The 21370-nt window shown below is 39.0% G+C and overlaps 1 protein-coding gene across 2 annotated transcripts in view; it reads right to left on the bottom strand.

The window, feature by feature from the left end:
* The window catches only part of srgap3 (SLIT-ROBO Rho GTPase activating protein 3), a 113271-nt gene that overhangs the window by 53008 nt on the left and 38893 nt on the right, over nt 1-21370 (bottom strand). For both annotated transcript variants that reach the window (XM_026919148.3, XM_026919138.3), the window contains exon 3: nt 4833-4995. In XM_026919148.3, coding sequence (XP_026774949.1) covers nt 4833-4995 — 163 coding nt within the window. The remainder of the gene's footprint in view (nt 1-4832; nt 4996-21370) is intronic.

Below are 21370 nucleotides of genomic sequence, written 5' to 3' on the forward strand. Positions count from 1 at the left end.
AATGCTTCTGCATTACACTATAAAGTACATCATAATAGAAAATCTATTTCTCATTTCTTCAACTTTTATTGCTTTGTGCCTCATCAGCACACTCCAGTATAGTTTACTTCCCTGGAGCAAATGCAGCACTGTAGCTAACTTCCCTTCAAGCATAACAAAACTACTGAGGTTAGGTTTTGACAACAATGTAATAAAATAATCAATACAATTCTCAATAAAATGTAGCTGTTATCAAAACTAGCTTGACAAAAGAAAGCCTTAACGTAATACTTTCTTCACAGAATTGTTTGAGAAAGGAAAATAGGAGTCCAAACACTCGCCATATCACTTTATCTAGCTTAATGTTTGGCCTCTGTGAGAAATTTCACGAGGTACCTTTAAGCTATTTTATTGCTTTGCCTTTACACACGTTGGTGTTTGCTACACTGATTTATTTCTCTTCCCAAAAGCTGTTTCACGTTGATAAATCACAGAGTGCTATAATCCCAACAATCAATAACGCCTGCAGTATCAGTGCAGCAAACAACAAATATGAACAAAGTATTACATCTAACTGTGTAACACAATAACGCAATTGCAAAATGTCTTACAATATGCTGAAAACATATGAGTGTCCTCTGGATGTGGCACAGTAAAAGATCAGACATCTTTTTCATGCACAATGCACAATATAACATGATTAGGGGCTCTTGACCATATTGCAGCCTTCAATATATTGTGCAACCTTTAGGAATCAATACTCATTCTATGTCTGAGATACACACAAACACACACACACACACACACACACACACCACGTCTAAAACCCAACCCTCCACAAGCAGCATGAGTTATGTGTTATGGGCAACATTTAATACCCTGACACATACATCACATCCTGTCAGCACACACACACACACACACACACACACACTGATATTACTATACTCCAAACAAAGATCTCATTGCAACACTTCATACCCAAGAATGAGTAAGAACCCAAGAATTTATCAAACTGAATACGAATTTTTTATAAATTCGCACAGGAGCATTTACACTAGTAATGCGGTATTCATAAATATCCAGTTAGTTCAGAAAAACATCTGTATGCTATGAGAACTCCTATGTTTGTGTAAATTTAATAGGTTGTTGCAGTTTTAATGGATTATGATGTTAAGCTTGAATAGCATATTTATGTCATTTGCATGCATAATTTTAAGAAAAATTTTGTGAAACTCTGTCGTTTTATATTAAGCTGAAAGAAAGCAATCCAAACGAAAACCATAACTTAAGCTAAATATGTCTAGCCATAGATTAGGACAACAGAAATGCCACTGTATAAATGGAGGGAGAGATAATCTGTGTCTGCGGTAGCTGACACACTGCAATGGCTGAGCTGCATTACTGGAAGATTTACTACACTCTGCCCTTAAGAGGCACACGTTCATTTGTTCAGTCATCATTTTGACATTTTCAGCTCTCTATGAGCTTTGCCTTTTACGGAGTTTTGTGGGAGTCGCCACATGCAAATCAGCTGAACAATCAGTGCACCTGATAATTGGGCATTGGCAACTGAATAGCATTTATTATCATATGCAAGTGAGTATGAAGAAATTTGGAAGGAATTTTCAGTTGTCTGTCCTACACAAAAACATTTGCACACTGTTGTCTTGATCAACGAGGCCCATTGAGAATACGCTCAGTTAATTCAGTGTTTCTAGTGTACAGTGTGTACCTCTGTAGATTATACAAACGTGTGTGTTAACATGGCCTGGTGACACAAATGTGCCACTTCTAAAATGCTGCATGCTACATTTTTGTGTCTTTTAATATTGTGTACAGTTGTACCCAGATGTAAACTGTATAAAATTTCAATACCCAAAAAGAATTTTAGATGTTTCAATCCTGCTGTGTGTTTAGATGTATTATTGTGACTGCTTTGTCAAACACAGAACATGAAGACATTCGCACTTGTTCTGATGCAACACAGTGAAAGAGAGTGAGTCCAGTCACTCTCCATCAGAGGAAACACTGCTTTGAATACCAAGTAACTGCCAATGCTCTCTGACTTCCTTCCTCTTCTCCCAATTGCTGCTAATCATTTGGGCACATCTTAAACCGTGAGCGCCAGTGAATACCTAATTATTACGCGAGCGTAACTGGTGCATCAATCCACTGATGGTATAACAGTGGCACACACAGCCTTTCCATGCTAGATGTTTGATAGGTTTATGGAGTGCTAATCGTCAAAAGAGATGAGTAGTTACACTTGAAATACTCAACAGGGTGCAATTCTACAGAGATCAGTGTTTAGCCCCAAGCTAGCAGGGCATCCAGCTGAGAAGCCAGTATGAGTTCTCAGCATGGGGGTGTTTTCCACCTAAAAATGAAGATGCAAAAAATATTTCCTTCAACACAGCGCTAATCACACACAACAGTAGCGACAGTAAACTGTGCCAGGGAATGATTGCAGGTTTCTTATTCTTGGCTGAACTGTTTCGAAAAACCTAGGGCTAAACAACATTATCATGGACTTAATTATCATAGAATTAATCTAATCCAATCCAATCCAATCCAAATAAATCTTAAGGACAGCTCTACGCATACTCTTGCACTCCTCCAAGCTAAAACAGTGTACAGAAAATGTTTATTACAGTAGGCTCATACTGAGTTGCACCGGTTTACTGTTTTCATTCATATTTTAAGTCCATTTAAGGTCAGACCTCTGACCAACACAAGCTGCCACTAATCCCTTGGGCTCTTTCACTGCTTGTCATTGGCTTATTCACGTTCTCCACTTCCGGCCTCTCCCGTGAATGTTAACTAAGAGAGAGTGCACACACCTAGAGGAAGCCCAGCCAGGTGTAAACATGCTGCTGCTGTTTGCTTTAGACCTCAGGAATCTGGGCTATGTGCTGACACCATTTCACATATAGAGCCCCGAGCTGTCGAGCATAAACTATGTGGCACTGTCCTTCATTAATGCATGAAAAATTCAAACGTGACTGCCTATGCTTCTTTATGTGTCTAAACCCTAGAGCTTACTCTGAACTAACTACATCAAGAGCAATGGCAAATGATCAGCTAATATTATAAGAGTGATGAGGGAAAGTAAGGAATTATCCATGGTTCTGAGCTCTGTAACATGGTGCTGTGTTAAAACACGCCCGTTACTGAAACATTTAAAGATTTAAAATGCCTGTGGTAAGAAGTCTTCTGTTCTAACACAGTCTGAATAAAGCAAGTTCAGCAATTATCCAGCAGTTTTTTTCTTCTGGCTGCCAGAACTCATCTCTCATAATTCTGAAGTTAGTTATTTTGACATTACAAGCATCATTAAAGAGTACAGTGCTATGTACAGCCTTCTAAAACGTCTCATTTGTATTGTTTAATAAAACTTTTAAATAAATTACTACCGATATTAAGATGATTTTATTAGCCGTATTATTATTAGGACTTCATATGAATCAGCATCATACCACATTGCATTGTGGGACTGATTTGCCTTATTGGTGGTATGATATTTTATGAAAGCTCATTTCTGCTACAAATGAGAAACACATATTTATAACTCAACTGCGACTTTTTTTTTTTTTTTCTTTTTATCTAATTTGTTGTGTCACAATTGTGTTTCCGTTTCCAAGAATCACACCACAACAATACAGACATATACAGCAGTGTGTAAACCTACCTGAAGTATTCTTTTCAGCAAGAGAACTGTTTTAGGCTGAATAGGATACTGTGCCTGAGGTGTTGGTGTGGCTCACAATTGTTAGAATAAAATCTGCAGCTGTAAGCTGTTAACTTATAATTCTGTGTAATATTTTCTCACACATGCGAAAAAGCTTCCATAATATTTATTTCAAGCATATAGGCTTATACAGTAGAATGAAACTACCATATATAGAAGTTACTTCAATCATTATAATGGGAATAAACTTTTTAAAAATCATGATATTTTGATAAAATCAGTCTAATTAACAATGTCAAAAAAGACACAATAAGTGGATACAAAAGACCTTCCTCATTTTATCTTTTTTCTTATTTTATCTAATTTGTAGCTTGAGTTTTTGATACAGATACAGAACTTGCAGATTTAATTTTAAACCATCAGACTGTGATAGGACAGTCACTGCAATAAAGGAAAGTTACGCACGATATGCCTGGTTAGCTTTCTAGCTACACATTCTTCAGACCCCCATTCAAACCCTAAGTTCACAGCAGAATTAACATTATTACAGAAAGCAATAAAGCTTTGGAGCTAATAGTCCTGCGTTTGCCCCAACATGAAACATCAGGATATTAACGCATAAAACATACAAATTCCTTGCTATGATCTTATATTACGGATTCTCAATATCCACTTTGTTCTCATCCTGTTTTCTCCCCAATAATTTGTTCATTAAAAAAAGTAACTAATGGAGCTATTTTTAATACATTTCCAATTCGTCCATAATAATAAAATGATAATAATAAAAATAATAGGAGCGTTCTGATACATTTAATATCTTTCGGTCACCTCAAATATACATTGATTCCTATTTTCTTACACATACTGTAGGAAAAGTGTAAAATAATCTTTGTTGTCTGTTTGTTAACATGTTTTAACCATGTTTACTACACTGATACTGAATTTGGAAAGAAAAACACAGAGCTAGATTGTTAGTAGCAAGTAACTCTCGGTTAGCTAGGTATGGTTAACTAGCTATTTTGCATTAATGCCTCGTAAGTGTTCGCATTATGATGGATATTCCACTGCATGGATATTCCGCATTATGATGGATATAAGCACTACGGTGTGACACAACATTCCTTTTACTTTATATTAAAGAGGAGACAGAATAGACACAGACCTTTTTAAAGAGGCGAATGACATCCTCGCTGATCTGCGCCAGGCGGACAATGACATTGTTGATGTAGATGTCGTTGAGTGTGGCGTGGTCTCGGCTTTCTCTGCGGGTCTGATTCAAAACCAGGTACCAGCAGTTCACTGAAGACAGGAGGTGCTGGTCTTTCCTAAACAAGAGAAACAAAGACAGAACTCAGGGAAGTTAATATGACCATGGTCTGACAGCTAGGTCTATTATTCAGACTGTTACAAATATTGAGGTTCAAACAGTAATATTAGAGAAGCAATAACGATTTACACATCATTCCATTTATTGACTTAAATAAGCATGAAAAAGCCAGGCACACAGCTAGTTCCCTGTGGGTACACTTATATAAACACAGCTTATTTCGTGTTTTCAGGAGTACAATATAATGGCCAAAAAAATAAATTGTAATTGGGACGAAACATGCAATGAGAATATTAACAGAGCATTCAGTGATCTGCTACTTGCTTGTAGTTAGTGGTGTAGTCAGTATATTATTATGTTTTTACTGTGTGGAAAGAATCAGACACACCTTTATGTGATTATCTTGGTTAATTAAAGTCAAAATCTGACAAAACAACCACAGGCCTACTAAGCACTACACAATCTGTGTGTGCAGCTCAGGAATCTGTTTATTATCTCGAGCTGTCAGAGAAAAGAACATGCAGTCGCTTTTAATTAGCTTTGTTTGGCAAAATCATGGTTTCTATGCCTAGTCTCATTTTCTTTAAAAGGCCTCTTACAAGCTGCCATTATTCCCTTACAGGAGAAATAAAGACTAAAGGGGACATTTCTCATCGTCCTTGAATATTGATGCCACATAACACACCCGAACACATGCATTTACATGCAAACATGACGCCTGGCAGCTCATCGATCACTTAATACCTTAACGCTGGTAATCATAATGACCCTGAACCAGAGGGAGAGTGAAAGCATCCTGGCGTGATCCTAATCTGCTTTCATGGCCTTAAGCTTTCACTAACCACCAACAACCCCCCCTCCCTGTCCTCCATCTGAGCCCTATCTCCTTCCCCAATCAATAAACAAGCCTGAGGATGAAGAAAGAAAAGCTCAGATGAGAGGAGAATCATGAAAAGCACAGAGATAGCTGGAAGAGGTTTCAGATAAGGTGAGCAGGAGAAGCAATTACTTTGGGGAGTAAGACAAGGGAGAAATCTTTCGGAGAGTAGCAGATGCTAAGCGTCATGCCTTTAATCTCTTACACCTGGGCTACACTACAAGATTTATACAATATTATAACAAATGATATAATGACAGATTTTACAGATTTTCTGTACTTCAGTCATCAAACCCCCCTCACTACTATAACATGCGGATAAATGAGGCAGGATCCAAGTGTGAAAATGTCCATAGCTGGGGTTAAAACACAGGCCGATCCCATAACACGAGGATAATCCATAATCAAAATATGAAAACAGGTTAAGGTGAAACCCAAAGAACAAAGGAACAAGAAGCAAGGCTCAGAACTTAACAAGATAAATAACACGAAAAGGAGGAACAGAAACAACAGGACAGAATTAATCAAACTAATCAAGTGAGACACAGAACAGGTGAACACATTAGGGTAGTCAACCACTTTAAGAACAGGGCACCAAACGCAGGACCGAAATCAAAACAAAAGCACGTCATAACATAAACAAAACCAAACTCTAAACAAAACACGAGTGGTGCTCGTCATGGTGAGAAATGCGTCGCCCACTGAGAGGAAGGATTCTTGACGACTAAAACATTATGACTCAAACACCATTCATTTTCAGATTATGCTCATGAATCACAAATGTGACTTTAGATTAAAATATACATGTTGTATATATGGTTGTTGCAAATATACATGGTGGACACCAGTTCAGTTTGGCTGTCCCTGGTTATCAGTCTTTCACGTGTCAAGATTGTGTTTTCATTTAAGACAGTCTGGCTTTCCCTCACACTACAGAATGTTGAGTGATAAATTTTGAGCATGTTAAATATTTTTTGAGTTTAAATCAGCATGTCCAAGGCTGGACTGTAAGTAGATCTGAAGGATTAAGACTGGATTTCACACACCCCACACCACAGGATAATCTGGGAAGATAATCATGTACGATAGCCTTTGCGTATATGTTTATTTTTAAAGGAAACTGAGTGTATCAAAACTTTAACCTACTAATTTGTTACTCCATCAGATAATCATGTTATGATAACTTTGTCCGTAAAATACTCAGGTGACTGTCATAACGAGTCTGTTTTAATATTCAATCGTAATTTGCTGGTTAATGCTGGTGTTTTCCTATTCTGGTTGAGGGCAAATTTTTCACATTCAAATGCTCCATATATATAAAAAAATCCAGTCTTCGAGATAAGTGTCTCTGATTGAGCAGTGTCTCTGATTAAGATGCTGTCTCCTCTGATGTCCTCACTGCGCAAGAAAAAAAACAGCTACTACACGCACTGATTTTCAGAAATCAGACATATTAAAATTATTTAATTAACTAGTTAATTAACTAACCAAATAACTAATCAATTAACTAGGAAAAGGCCAGTTTTATTAATTGTGTCATATTTATGTATTCATCATTCATGTACTCAGTATCAACTCTGAATACAACCCTTTGCACATGACTGCAGTGTGCGCTTGTTAACTCTGTGACACTCATCATTAGCTGCGTTTACATGGACACTAATAATCCGATCGTAATTGGACTAGAAGCACAATCAGATCTAAAAAGTCACATGTAAACACGTCAATCGGAATGAATTGGCCAAAACCGATTAAAATTTCATTCGGATCGTAAGGGGTGGTTTAAACCTTTTCTAATCCGATGGAGAGGACATGTAAACACTTCATCGGGTTGAAAATGAAACCAGATAGTTCTGCGCATGTGCAATGACGTACAAATCACGTAATGACGTATGACGCACGGCTGTCAGCCGTATTGGGGCTCTGACCGTAGCCTCACCAGGTGCCATGTACCCCTCCACCATTGAGCATAGTGTCATAAATGACTGTCATGTCATCCTAAAATTCTCCTTCCATTCCTCGTCTGTGAAGTGGTGCAAGACGACGTTGTCCCACCGGTCCTTGCTTCGGACCCTCATCCACAGACGCCTTGTTCTGGGCTCAGGAAGGGGCATTTTAATTGCTTGATAAATACACGCAGCACCGCACAACACATCACGCGCTCGTCGTCTTCTGATTAGCAGCTGAAATAGGCAAATGTTAAGTCTGCTTTTTAAAACGAAAAAAAGAAGCAATGGCAAGAGAGTGGCTGCTAGTATCTGTGTGTTGGATCGGCGGGAAACGTGTAATCGTGCACTGTGCGCATGTCAGAAGATCAAATCCGATTCTGTCATGTAAACGCGCGTATCAACCTGATTACTTTATTCAGCGTTCTTGTAAACACTGCGATCGGATTAATCAATCCGATTGATTTCATTCCGATTGAAACAAAAGGTGTCCATGTAAACGTGACTATTGACTATATATTCATCATTGAGTTTGCATGTTCTCCCTGTGCTTCGGGGGTTTCCTCCCAGTACTCCGGTTTCCTCCCCAGTCCAAGGACAAGTGTTGTAGGCTGATTGGCATTTCCAAATTGTCTGGAGTGTGTGATTGTGCCCTGCGATGTGGTGGTACCCAGTCCAGTGTCTCCTCCGCCTTGTGCCCCGAAGCAGCCAATCAGATGTTCCACATGACTGGATGTAATGTTGTATGGTCCAGTCTACCAAACCCAGAAAAGACCTCCAAAACAAGTGGGAAATTATAAATGCACACTGAGCAGCACATCTAACTGCTACAACTAATCCTGAATGTAGCTGCATGACTTGTTTTTCAATCTATCCATGTCACACTTTTGCTGAATTCCCTCTACTGGCTTCCTGTAGCTGCCACCATCAGATTTAATACTCTGATGCTTGTGGTACAACTAGACCCACCATTCCTCAAGGTACAAGGAAGACATTCGTCAAGACTCTTCTCTGTCCTGGTACTCAGGTAGTGGAATGAACTTGCCGATACCAGCCGATATCCAAACCTACAATGTTGCATGTGCATTATATGGCCAAAAGTATGTGGACACCTGACCATCACACCCATATGTTCTTAACATTCCATTCCAAAATCACAGGCATTAATATGGAGTTGGTCACATCTTTACTGCTATAATAACCTCCACTCTTCTGTGAAGGCTTCCCACCAGATTTCGGAGCATGGCTGTGGGATTTTCCCATTCAGCCACAAGAGCATTAGTGAGGTCAGGCACTGATGTCGGGCAAGAAGACCTGAAAGTCGGTGTTCCAGTTCATCCCAAAGGTGTTCAGTGAGGTTACAGGACACTCAACTTCTTTCACTCCAATCTTGTCAAGCCATGTCTTCGTGGACCTTGCTTTGTGCACAGGGGGCATTGTCATGCTGGAACAGGTTTAGACCCCTAACCTCTTCTGAACCTAGTTCCAGTGTAGGGAAATCTTAAAGTTACAGCATACAATGACATTCTAGACAACTGTGTGTTTCTTACAAACAGCAAACACCACGTATCGATCATATTGTTTATTTCCTTAATACTGTAGTTTCCTAAATGTTCAAGCTGGTCTGACACCAGAAGGGAAGGCCCACATATGGATGTGATGGTCAGGTGTCCACATACCCTTGGCCATGATGTACCTCTCTCTGGACTGTTTAACTTGTTTGCATTTTAGTGACACCACGGCAGCTAACTGCTAGTTAAGGAAGTGTTCCTCTTTACTGCAATAATAAAAATGCTGCTCAAGAACACAGACAATTACTTTTACTAGGACATTTAACTTTACTGGGGCAATGCTAGAATTTTCCAATCCATGATAATCGGCAAGTATACTGATGTGAAAATTGTATATCAGCTCTCACACACACTGCAGTCCCAGTGTTACAACTGAACACCAAAACTTTACAGCTTAAGCTACAGAGCTTTGTTTTAGAAGTTATCACAAATAGGCACAAGTTGAGATTATTTTTCCTCACTGTGAATGTGTAGTTCAGTTCAGAACTAGGTCACTCTCAGTTCTGAGCCTCAGGCTACTACTTGACAACTCAGCTGAGCAAAAGAGTCTTTTTTTCCAGAGTTGTGCAGTGATATTCTCTGTCTATTTCTGCTTCTCACTTGAACTCCTTCCACATTTTCAGAACATGATACTCCAGTGGAGGGAAAACTAGTTGAACAAGCATCTAAAAAAGTACAACAGGTTACAGTTGGATGGAGAATATTTTCCCATATGCACTTCTTCTTCAGACTTTTGTTACAAAGTTGGAAGACACAATTCTCTAGAATGTCTGTTTATGGTGTAGATAAGATTTCCCTTCACTGGAACTAAGAGGCCCAAACCTGTTCCAGCATGACAATGCCCCTGTGCACGAAGCGAGCTCCATGAAGACAGGGTTTGTCAATGTTGGTGTCAAAGAACTGGAGTGGACTGCGCAGAACCCTGACCTCAACTCCACTGAACACCTTTGGGATAAACTAAAACACTGACTGAACACCAGGCCTCCTCACATGACATCAGTGCCCGAGCTCACTAATGCTCTTGTGGCTGAATGAGCAAATCTCCATGGCCACACTCACAGAAGAGTGGAGGTTATTAGAACAGCAAAGGAGGACTATCTCAATATTAATGCCCATGGTTTTGGAAAGAGATGTTCAACGAGCACATCTGGTTGTGATGGTCAGGTGCCCACGTACTTTTTGCTACTTTGTATAGCAAAGTAGCAGGTGTCCACATTGTACACTGAGTATAATTATATCATGTTGTGTAGAGTTTTTTGATTAAAGCACATTTGCAATGTCCCATTTGCTGCCTAATATTGTATATGTCAGTGTATTTAGGTGCTTAATCATTTAGGTGCTTAATAACAACTTATTTCCCAAATACTCTCAGACACATTTAGACACAGTTAGATATAAAATACACTCAGTCCCACGGTAAAACACTTGGACAGAAAAAAAATGGCAGAACAAACCTAATCTCTGAACACATATATCTTCCATCTAAAACATGTATGTACCTGTGAAAAGGAGTTTTTTTCCAAAATATATGGCAAAGGTACTCAAAGGCAATTAATCAACATTTAAATGGTTAAAATTCCCATGAAACAGCTTCAGAGCTGTGATTTGATTCTGTATGTATCCGTATTTCCTTTTGAAACAGGAAGTGACTGCGTGCTAAAAGGCTTTACTGATTTACATATCAGCCAAAAGCATTCAAGATATGCCACACCCCCAGCTGAATCTAAACGAACCTAACAGCAGTTTAGGAAACTAGAACAGCAAAGTGTCTAGCGAGAGCCAACTGTGTAGGTTTTCTCACCACCACCTTCACCCACACCTGTCAACTTTAACGAATACCAAATTCCACCCTTGTCAAAAAGAAACATTCTTCTCAACCAAAGAATGGCTGGAAAGTGAGTAGTGTGAAGAAAAACAGAAAAACGCAGAAAACACTGCAAAAAACACATAGCTGAACGTTGTTTGCTGCTAACAAGCTGCTAATATAGAGCAATATCCACCCTGGAGGGAGGCGGGACATGTATGTTTTACAGAGCATTTGATTGGACAAACACAAGACTAGTACAGTATGACTACAAACTAAAAAACTCCAAAAGTATTTTTTTTTCTAGATATACTATCATATTGGTGTGCATAACACTAAGGGACAAGTACAAAAGCTCTGAAACACCAATGTTGATATCTGAGTCACTTTAAGTTCCCATGTTTAACTTTTAGACACCTAGCGTAAAAGACAATTTTTCTAATCTTTTTGTTCTTGCGTCACTACTTTGTAGTATTTTCCATTTGTAATTTTAAAAAGTATGCATCCTAAAAGTGCTATTACATATGAGTAGAACAATTTACAACAGGTGATTATTATTCATAGCGTCTGGCTGGGAGCATAGTGCATTATGTAGATTCTACAAAGTCATTATATCTGTGTTAAGAGTGTCCAAGTTTTGGAAATGATGAATTTTTACAAGGATTTGTGCGTCTATGTGTTGATCACTCTTCACGTCCCTGTCATTGGTGTCTGACAATTCAGCTGGACAGGACAGCAATACGTGCCCCAGTTCCAGACTCCCAGAATTTCATATCCTGAACTCATTTGTAGGAGATCTAATTTTGTGAAGAGAAACAAAGGACAGCAATTATCTGTTTTTAGCCCAGACCTGTCCTGGTTTAGAAAGTTATTGAGGGCAGCAGGTTAGCTATTATACTGGTGAAGAGGAGCTCTGATGGAGCTGCTTATTTTAACATGTCAGGTGATTTCACCAACTGTCACACATACAAATGCACAGATGCTAGACAGATGTTCTTCTTTCACACATATGAGCACACATGCATCAACACACACACACACACACACGCACGCAGACACAGAGGCCAGAGGCCAGGGCCAGCAGCATCAGATCACTGCTTCTTCTCTAGCTGCCATTAAAGCAGCAGGCTATGGGAATATGATGACCACCAGAGCACATGGTTTAACAGCCCTGATGTGTGTGTGTGTGTGTGTGTGTGTGTGTGTGTGTGTGTAATTTGAGTCAGGTGTCTTTACTGTGGAGCTGAGAGCAGGCAGATGAATCTGCTTAGGGAAATGCCTTACTGCTGAAACAAACAGAGCAAAATTCCAGCATCTGCCTGCCTTACACTCTCACCCACATACACAAACACAATCACACACAGCACTTCTTACAAGCAATATGTAAGAAATAAATCATAATCACAATCACAAAAATGTTACAAGAAAATGATCAGTGCCGGGTGGTGTGATGCAGCCTGACATCAAGCTGTTACCATCTCAAAGCTGATTATCGTCCAGCACTTTTTTATTTATTAAACAGCAGCATGTCGAATGTTTTATCCATTTGTGTTTAATGTTTAAGGTAATATTAACAATTACACACTTTTTTAAAATCCATTTATGTAGAACATCTGTCATACAAGTCACTGTGTAAGCTGTTAGTGTAGAAACAGTAACATATTAGAACAAGTGCACTGATATAAGCCGCAGCTGCCGTCAGAGCTGTGCAGATTCAGGAAATAAATCAACAATGTCTGACCATTCAGATTTGAGAATTCAACAATGCTTTATTTTTATGTTGTTAATCATCATTTAACAAGGAAAAGGAGGAAAAATAATCATTTAAAAAATCCACTATGTTACTTGTTACACAGTGAGTAACAGTGTTATAAAAGTACAGATGATTCCTAATAGCACCAAAATCATACGAATATTTATTTCCATACTTATTATCTCATCATGTCATACCCTTTCCTCCTACTGAGCAGTTATTTGCAGCCTGAGTTTAAAACAAATATAAGTCTTGCTCATGTGAACATTATTATGCAAATGCACATCTGTCTCGGAGGAGATGTGCACAGATGTACAGATGTCTAATACGATTCTACATGGATGCTTGATGACAAGCTTTTTTTTTTCTGACTCCATTGAAATGCACCAGCAGCTAGACTGCACTGGGATCAAAACCGCCTTCCTTAAACCACACCAAACGACAATCCCATCATATAATCATGTCCTTTCACAACAATTCTGTGGGCTTAACAGAGCTTTACCATAAGACAGCTAATCCAGTCTCATGTAGCTTGCTCGAGCTTATCCGCTTAAAGTGAAGAGAAACAAAGACCCAATCAGTGACAAGGGCACATGCACTCTGACGTTACTGCATGTCCAGCCATTTAACTGAGCTTGGAACGCTGTGGCTGTTATTTGCTTATCTTACATAGGTTCCCTTTTTCCACACACACACACACACACACACACACACAGAAAATGAGGCCAGAAATGTTTGATAGCTCCCAGCTGTAGACACAGAGTCTAGTCTAGACAAGTTTAAAGAGGAGAGGATGGAGTGGAGGATGGACATTGACCAACTAGCAATATATTCTGTCTGATTCAGTCTGCTGCAGCAGACACTACATTTCTCTCTCTCTCTCTCTCACACACACACACACACACACACACAAAACACTGTCACACACCAGAGAAGAAACTAAATGATACAGTCTCTAAAACAGTTTTGGCACATGCATTGTAGGCCTGGCAGTGTGTGAAGGTTGGAGAGTAAAAGGATGTACCAGTGACAGATGAAAGAACAGGATGATAGCAGAGGTGTGCCGTAGTTCAAACACTGCTGCAGTGATTTAAATTCAGACTGCAGATTAAACACTGATGCAGTGGTTTAAATTCAGACCGCAGATTAAACACTGCTGCAGTGGTTTAAATTCAGACTGCAGATTAAACACTGACGCAGTGGTTTAAATTCAGATTGCAGATTAAACACTGATGCAGTGGTTTAAATTCAGACTGCAGATTAAACACTGCTGCAGTGGTTTAAATTCAGATTGCAGATTAAACACTGATGCAGTGGTTTAAATTCAGATTGCAGATTAAACACTGATGCAGTGGTTTAAATTCAGACTGCAGATTAAACACTGCTGCAGTGGTTTAAATTCAGACTTCAGATTAAATACTGATGCAGTGGTTTAAATTCAGACTGCAGATTAAACACTGACGCAGTGGTTTAAATTCAGATTGCAGATTAAACACTGCTGCAGTGGTTTAAATTCAGACTGCAGATTAAACACTGACGCAGTGGTTTAAATTCAGATTGCAGATTAAACACTGCTGCAGTGGTTTAAATTCAGACTTCAGATTAAACACTGCTGCAGTGGTTTAAATTCAGACTGCAGATTAAACACTGCTGCAGTGGTTTAAATTCAGACTGCAGATTAAACACTGACGCAGTGGTTTAAATTCAGATTGCAGATTAAACACTGATGCAGTGGTTTAAATTCAGACTGCAGATTAAACACTGATGCAGTGGTTTAAATTCAGACCGCAGATTAAACACTGATGCAGTGGTTTAAATTCAGATTGCAGATTAAACACTGATGCAGTGGTTTAAATTCAGACTGCAGATTAAACACTGCTGCAGTGGTTTAAATTCAGATTGCAGATTAAACACTGATGCAGTGGTTTAAATTCAGATTGCAGATTAAACACTGATGCAGTGGTTTAAATTCAGACTGCAGATTAAACACTGCTGCAGTGGTTTAAATTCAGATTGCAGATTAAACACTGATGCAGTGGTTTAAATTCAGATTGCAGATTAAACACTGCTGCAGTGGTTTAAATTCAGACTTCAGATTAAACACTGCTGCAGTGGTTTAAATTCAGATTGCAGATTAAACACTGATGCAGTGGTTTAAATTCAGATTGCAGATTAAACACTGCTGCAGTGGTTTAAATTCAGACTTCAGATTAAACACTGCTGCAGTGGTTTAAATTCAGACTGCAGATTAAACACTGCTGCAGTGGTTTAAATTCAGACTGCAGATTAAACACTGCTGCAGTGGTATAAATTCAGACTTCAGTGGTTTATGTTGGCGCAGCTGTGAAGGCTTTCCAGTTGCTGCTTCTCAGTTCAGTGAAACATGTTATCTGTGATGTACAAATCAGCTGCACAGGAATGTGCTGCCTACACACCTATAAGCTCACCACACTGTGCACCATGAACTGATTTTTTGGCTTTAGTCACAATTACAGCAGCAAAACTGATATTTTCCATGTTTATCTGCCACAATGTTCTACTCCCAGTCTGTTATTCTTGCTTCTTCAATGTAAGATAGAAGGTATATGTTAACAGGTATTAAGACTGCGAGAACATATTTATTATTTAAATATTATACAATTTTCTTGAACTCAAACTGTCTTGAATTTTCATTGCAATTACATATTCAAAGCCTTTGAGTGTTTAAGATCCCATGGTATACTTTAGTTTATCTAATTAAGGCTGGTTGAAACATTTTGGCTATATGACCTTTGTGGCTTGATGTTCAAAATGGTCTGAATAATTGCATGCAATTTCACATTTTTAAGTTATGTATTTTTTTTATGTAGTATATTATTATCAGTGTTTTAAGATAAAACTGACCAAATTTCTTTTAATTGTTTACTTGTGAAAAAAATAAATAAAACAAGTAAATTAAAAACAAGCAAATAAATAAGATAGTAAACAAACAAACAAGTAAATAAAATAACCTGTCACAAAATGTATTTTAACTATTCGTATTTGCATCTTTTGCCATATAGCTTGCCATAGTGTAGCTAGCTAAAATCCTCTAAAGCACAATTATAAAAGGAAAAGCAGTACCAGAAGATGCAAATAAACTGCTGTAAACAGTAAACTAGACACGAAGATCAAGAATGACACAAATAAACAAGGGGAATGAACTGGAAAGTGCTGATGTCAAAAAAAAAAAGAACTGCAGCAAAAACAAAACAACAGCAAAATTGCTGAAGGTTCAGGCTGAGGGCTGTAGAGACTGGCCAAGTTTCCCCTTGTTGTTGACTGCAGGGCTACAGACGGGCTGAGGGAGCACACAACTCTCCTACAGCTGGCCTTAATTACACACAACAAGCCTGCTGCTATTGCAATAGGCCTCAGCAGGCTCACACACACACACACACACACACACACACACATACAGACACACACATACTCACACACACAGCCAGCGGAAATCATACATGTATGCACACGTGTGCTCAAAGCTGCTGGATTTACTGACCGACTCTCTTATCTGCACAATCTCAGCTCCCCAGCACATATACACCCCGCTGTGTACTGCTCCTTACAGAACTGCTTCATTGAGTCATCTAAGAACTTCTCTTTTTGCCTTCCTTCTTGAACAATAGCACGACTTTTAAAAGTAGTGCTGCCAGGGAAAGTAGGAAAGTAGCTAATGCACGCTTAAAAAGTAGCTAGATGACATCACAGATTAATTTGCATATTTGTTGAATTATCATAAGCATTTACATAACAAAACTTGTTACATTAAGAAAGAAGAATACAAGAGAATATAGAATATAATAGAACAAAACAAAAAGAAAATAGAAAAAAATAACAGAACAGAATAGCTGATACATCAGAACAGAACAGAATAGAATAAAAATAGAATTGAACAGAACATAATAGAGCAGAACAAAACAGAAAAGAACATAGCAGAATAGAATAGAATAGAATATTTAATAATTTACAAGAATAAACTAGAACAGAACAAAATAGAACAGAATAAGAGTTTTATCAGAATAGAATAGATAACATTTCTTAAAAATAAGTCTTTGGTCATGGCCCCACAAACTACCTATTTAAATACACTCATCATCCACTTTAGTGGTAACTCTTGTATACCTGCACATTCATGCATTTATCCAATCAGCCAATCAGGTTGCAGCAGGAGAGTGCATAAAATCCTACAGATACAGGTTAAGAGCTTCAGGTAATATTCACATCAAACGTCAGAATGGGGAAAAAAAATGTGATCTCATTGATTTTGATCATGGCATGGATGTTGGTACCAGATGGGCTGGTTTGAGTGTTTCATAAATTGTTGATCTCCTGGGATTTTCACACACAACGTTCTCTAGAGTTTACACAGAATGATGCAAAAAAACAAAAAAAACACTGAGTGAGTGACAGTTCTGTGGGTTTACTGGACAGCTGAAGATTAGAAAAATCACCTGGTCTTTTTCCAGTCTTCAGCTGTCCAGTTTGGGTGAGGCTGTGCCCATGATAGCCTCAGATTCCTGTTTTTGGCTGACAGGAGAGGAACCCAGTGTGGCCTTCTGCTGTTGTAGCTCATTCACCTCAATGTTCGAAGTATTGTGCATGCTGAGATGCTTTTCTGCTCACCACAGTGATTATTTGTGTTACTACATCCTACCTGGCAGCTCGAAATAATCTAGCCATCTTCCTCTGACCCTTCTTATCACCAAAGCGTTTCCACCCACAGAACTGTCACTCACTCAATGTTTTTTTTTTTTTGCACCATTAGTATAGTAATAAAATACTTTAATTATCAAGAATACATAAGAGGTGAAGCACTGGTGGTCGTCGGAAAACAATGGTGATCAGTAATTGGTCGTTAGGAACAATGGTGTTCAGTGATTGGATGATGGTAAACTGGTGATCAGTGATTGGTTAATAGGAAACAATGGTGATCAGTGATTGGTCGTTAGGAACAATGGTGATCAGTGATTGGTTGATGGGAAACAATGAAGATCAGTGATTGGTTAATAGGAAACAATGGTGATCAGGGACTGGCTGATGGGAAACAATGAAGATCAGTGATTGGTTGTTGGGAAACAATGAAGATCAGTGATTGGACATTTGGAACATAGGCTACTGTAAAGGCAACTCAGTCAGGGTTTACACAATGGTGGTGAGACAAAGTTGCATCAAGTGGAAGACAGTCACGAATGTTGCTCAGAAGGTTGTTAGATTTGTCATTGGCTTTTGTTTTTACAATAAGTTCAAAGTCACTAATTCGGCAACACTGATTAAATGCTGAATCTGTGCATGCGACTGTCTCATTCACTGACACGATCTTGCAATTTATTAGCACAATCCTTCATACAAAGCCGTGTGAGCTGCTGCAGGCCAAGAATCCATCACTGGCTGAATGCCACTGAGCAGAGAATTGCCTATTGATTAAATATGGAGAAGCAGCAGCTCACATGCAAAGTGAAGTGCTCCAGTTGTTCTGTTTTTAGCCAACAGCTTTGATGAAGCACTTCTTTTACGGCGAGGAAAACAGGAAAGAGAGCCTGTTCAATTAACAGTTCCATTTTTGTTGCTAAATTGAAGTGGAGATAAAATCCTTAGGCTTGTGAATGTGTTATGGCTTCTTAGAAGATTGTCTAGTAGTGTGCAGGTGGAAGGGCGTCTGTATCCAGTGGCAAAAAATCAGAGAGCTCTAAAATTCTCCAGCAGCTATTTCTGTTCTGATAACAACAGCACAGACAAAGGGTGGAGCACAGAAAGAACAGAGGAGAAAAAAATAATCTGAAATGAACAGCAAAGGAAACCCCCACACATACACACACTGAATAAATACACACAAATGCACCACAATTTCTACTTAAAAATCTGACCACATGTGCTCACACAGCATCACAACTAAGGCTGGGCAATATGACGATATATCAATATTGTGATAAATTATGTCAGTTTTTGTTGAAACGAATGCACTTTTCTGAAATATTGCAGTAATTTATATACAATTATTTATGTTTTTAATAACTGTTACAAACTGACTACAAGCAGTTGATTAGATGTTAGTTTTGAATCTTTAAAAATGTCCATTGCCAGTCCATCTCTGGGCAGCACACACACATACAATCACACCTATGGGTCTGTTCTTTTAACAGTTGGAGGAAACCGGAGAAACCGGAGGAGACCCATATGAACACGCAAAACTCTGCATAGACAGTAACCTGCACTCAGGATCAAACCAGGAAGCCTGCAGCTGTGAGGTAGCTACACTACCTACTGCACCACTGTGCCAGCCTAGCGTACAGTTTAAGGCTGGAAAAAGGCCAGGCAATGTTTTTTTTTAATCTTCAGCTCTCTAGTTTTGGTGAGCCTGTGCCCACTGTAGCCTCAACTTCCTGTTATTTGCTTACAGGATTGAAACCTGATGTGATCTTCTGCTGCTGTAGCCCACCTGCCTCACGGCTCATCATCTAGTGCGTTCCGAGATGCTTTTCTGCTCACCACAGTTGTAGAGTGCTTATTTCTTTATTGCACCATTGTGTGCTGACACCCAGGAGATCAGCAGTTTCTGAAATAATTAAACCAGCCTGTCTAACACCAACAACCACGCCATGGTCAAAGTCACTGAGACCACATTGCTCCCCATTCAGATGTTTGATATGAATATTAACCAAAGCTCCTAACCTGGATCTGATTTATTTTAAGCATTGCACTGCTACCACATGATTGGCTAGAGAGTGTCTCAAAGCATTTAAGAGCACAGAAGCCTAGCTGCTCTTCACATCCGGTGGGTAAAGAATCACAGGGTGTTTCATCAGTAGGAGAAAAAACTGTTTGGGATTTTAAGGAGGATAAGTTAATATCAGCTAACTAACTATTTTGCTGAAGTCAGCAGTACTTCCTGCTGAGATAAACTTCCCAGTTCTGCCTATATCTAACATAGCTATGAGGCAGCATGACAGAGACGATCCGCTACACCGATACTTGAAGAAGATGTATTAGGGCAGTTGATTGTCAGTATACAGTAAATGAAAATAAAATCTTCTTAATGAAGCACATACACAATTATGTTGATGCAGTCAGTCCTGTATCTGAAAGATACATCATCATATATATTGCGTATCGCAGAAATGTCTTTAAATATCGTGATAAGATACTTTTGTCATATCACTCACAGCTAATCACAACAACTCCAAAGTCTCAACCACCCACACTAATACACATATAAGAGATGCACCAGTTGTTCACATGAATATATTCAGCTGAAACTAACACAAGTAGCAGTTTAAGTGTTCGACTGAACAACAATGGCAAATATTCTGAACAAATGTCTCACTGTTTTCGTTGTTCTGCTTTTGAAAGAGCAGAAGGAAACTAGAGCTTCACTCTGTGGCCAAATGTTTGTGGACACCTGATCATAACACTCATATGTGCTTGTTGAACATCCCCTTCCAGCTTTAGTCCTCCTGTGCTGTTCTAATAAGCTCCACTCTTCTGGGAAGGCTTTCCACCAGACTTTGGAGCATGTCTGTGGGGATTTGTGCTCATTCAGCCACAAGAGCATTAGTGAGATCAGGCACTGATGTCAGGTGAGGAGGTCTGGGGTGCAGTCAGCGTCTCAGTTCATCCCAAAGCTGTTCAGTGGGGTTGAGGTCAGGGCTCTGTGCAGGCCACTCGAGTTCTTCCACGTAAACCTTGACAAACCCTGTCTTCATGGACCTCGCTTTGTGCACAGCAGAATTGTCATGCTGGAACAAAGACATCCTATACAATTGCGTGCTTCCATCTTTGGGAAAGGCCCACATATGGGTGTGATGGTCAGGTTTCCATATAGTGTATTTTTGTGCATGCATAATTTTGATTGGCTGCCTCCTGCCCCTGTAGCATCTCCATCTACTATGGCAAAAACCCCTAATCTACATAACACAATGTTTAGGCGAGTTAATTTTACATTTTTACTGCATGTTCAATGAAAAAGTTTATTTAGACTGGATAAAGACACTGTCAATGGAATCAAAGCATATTTTCAGAGACACTGGCAAATTAATCTAAAAATTAATTTATCTTCAGAGGAACAAAGCAGTTCTCTTGCTTTTTAATTGACTTTTTTGTATTCAGCATCCATTATTAAACGATCCATTCTGCTTTTGTGTTAGACATCTCAGTTCATTGCTCAGTGACTTTGATTTCCATGGCTACGGCTATAGCATTAACAAAGATTCATTTACAGTCCCTGTAGCCATCCCTGGAGCTTGTTGATGAGAAACTGTTCTTGAAACTGTATACTGATTTAAATTATCCACCATGGGAGCACAATACACCGATGAACAGGCTGTGGACAGGACAACAGAACCACCATGTGGGTGCAAGTCTGTGATTGGCATCTATATATGAAACTGGAGCTGTGTTCCTGATT

The sequence above is a fragment of the Pangasianodon hypophthalmus genome, chromosome 2, assembly GCF_027358585.1.
Source record: "Pangasianodon hypophthalmus isolate fPanHyp1 chromosome 2, fPanHyp1.pri, whole genome shotgun sequence".
Lineage (NCBI taxonomy): Eukaryota > Metazoa > Chordata > Actinopteri > Siluriformes > Pangasiidae > Pangasianodon > Pangasianodon hypophthalmus.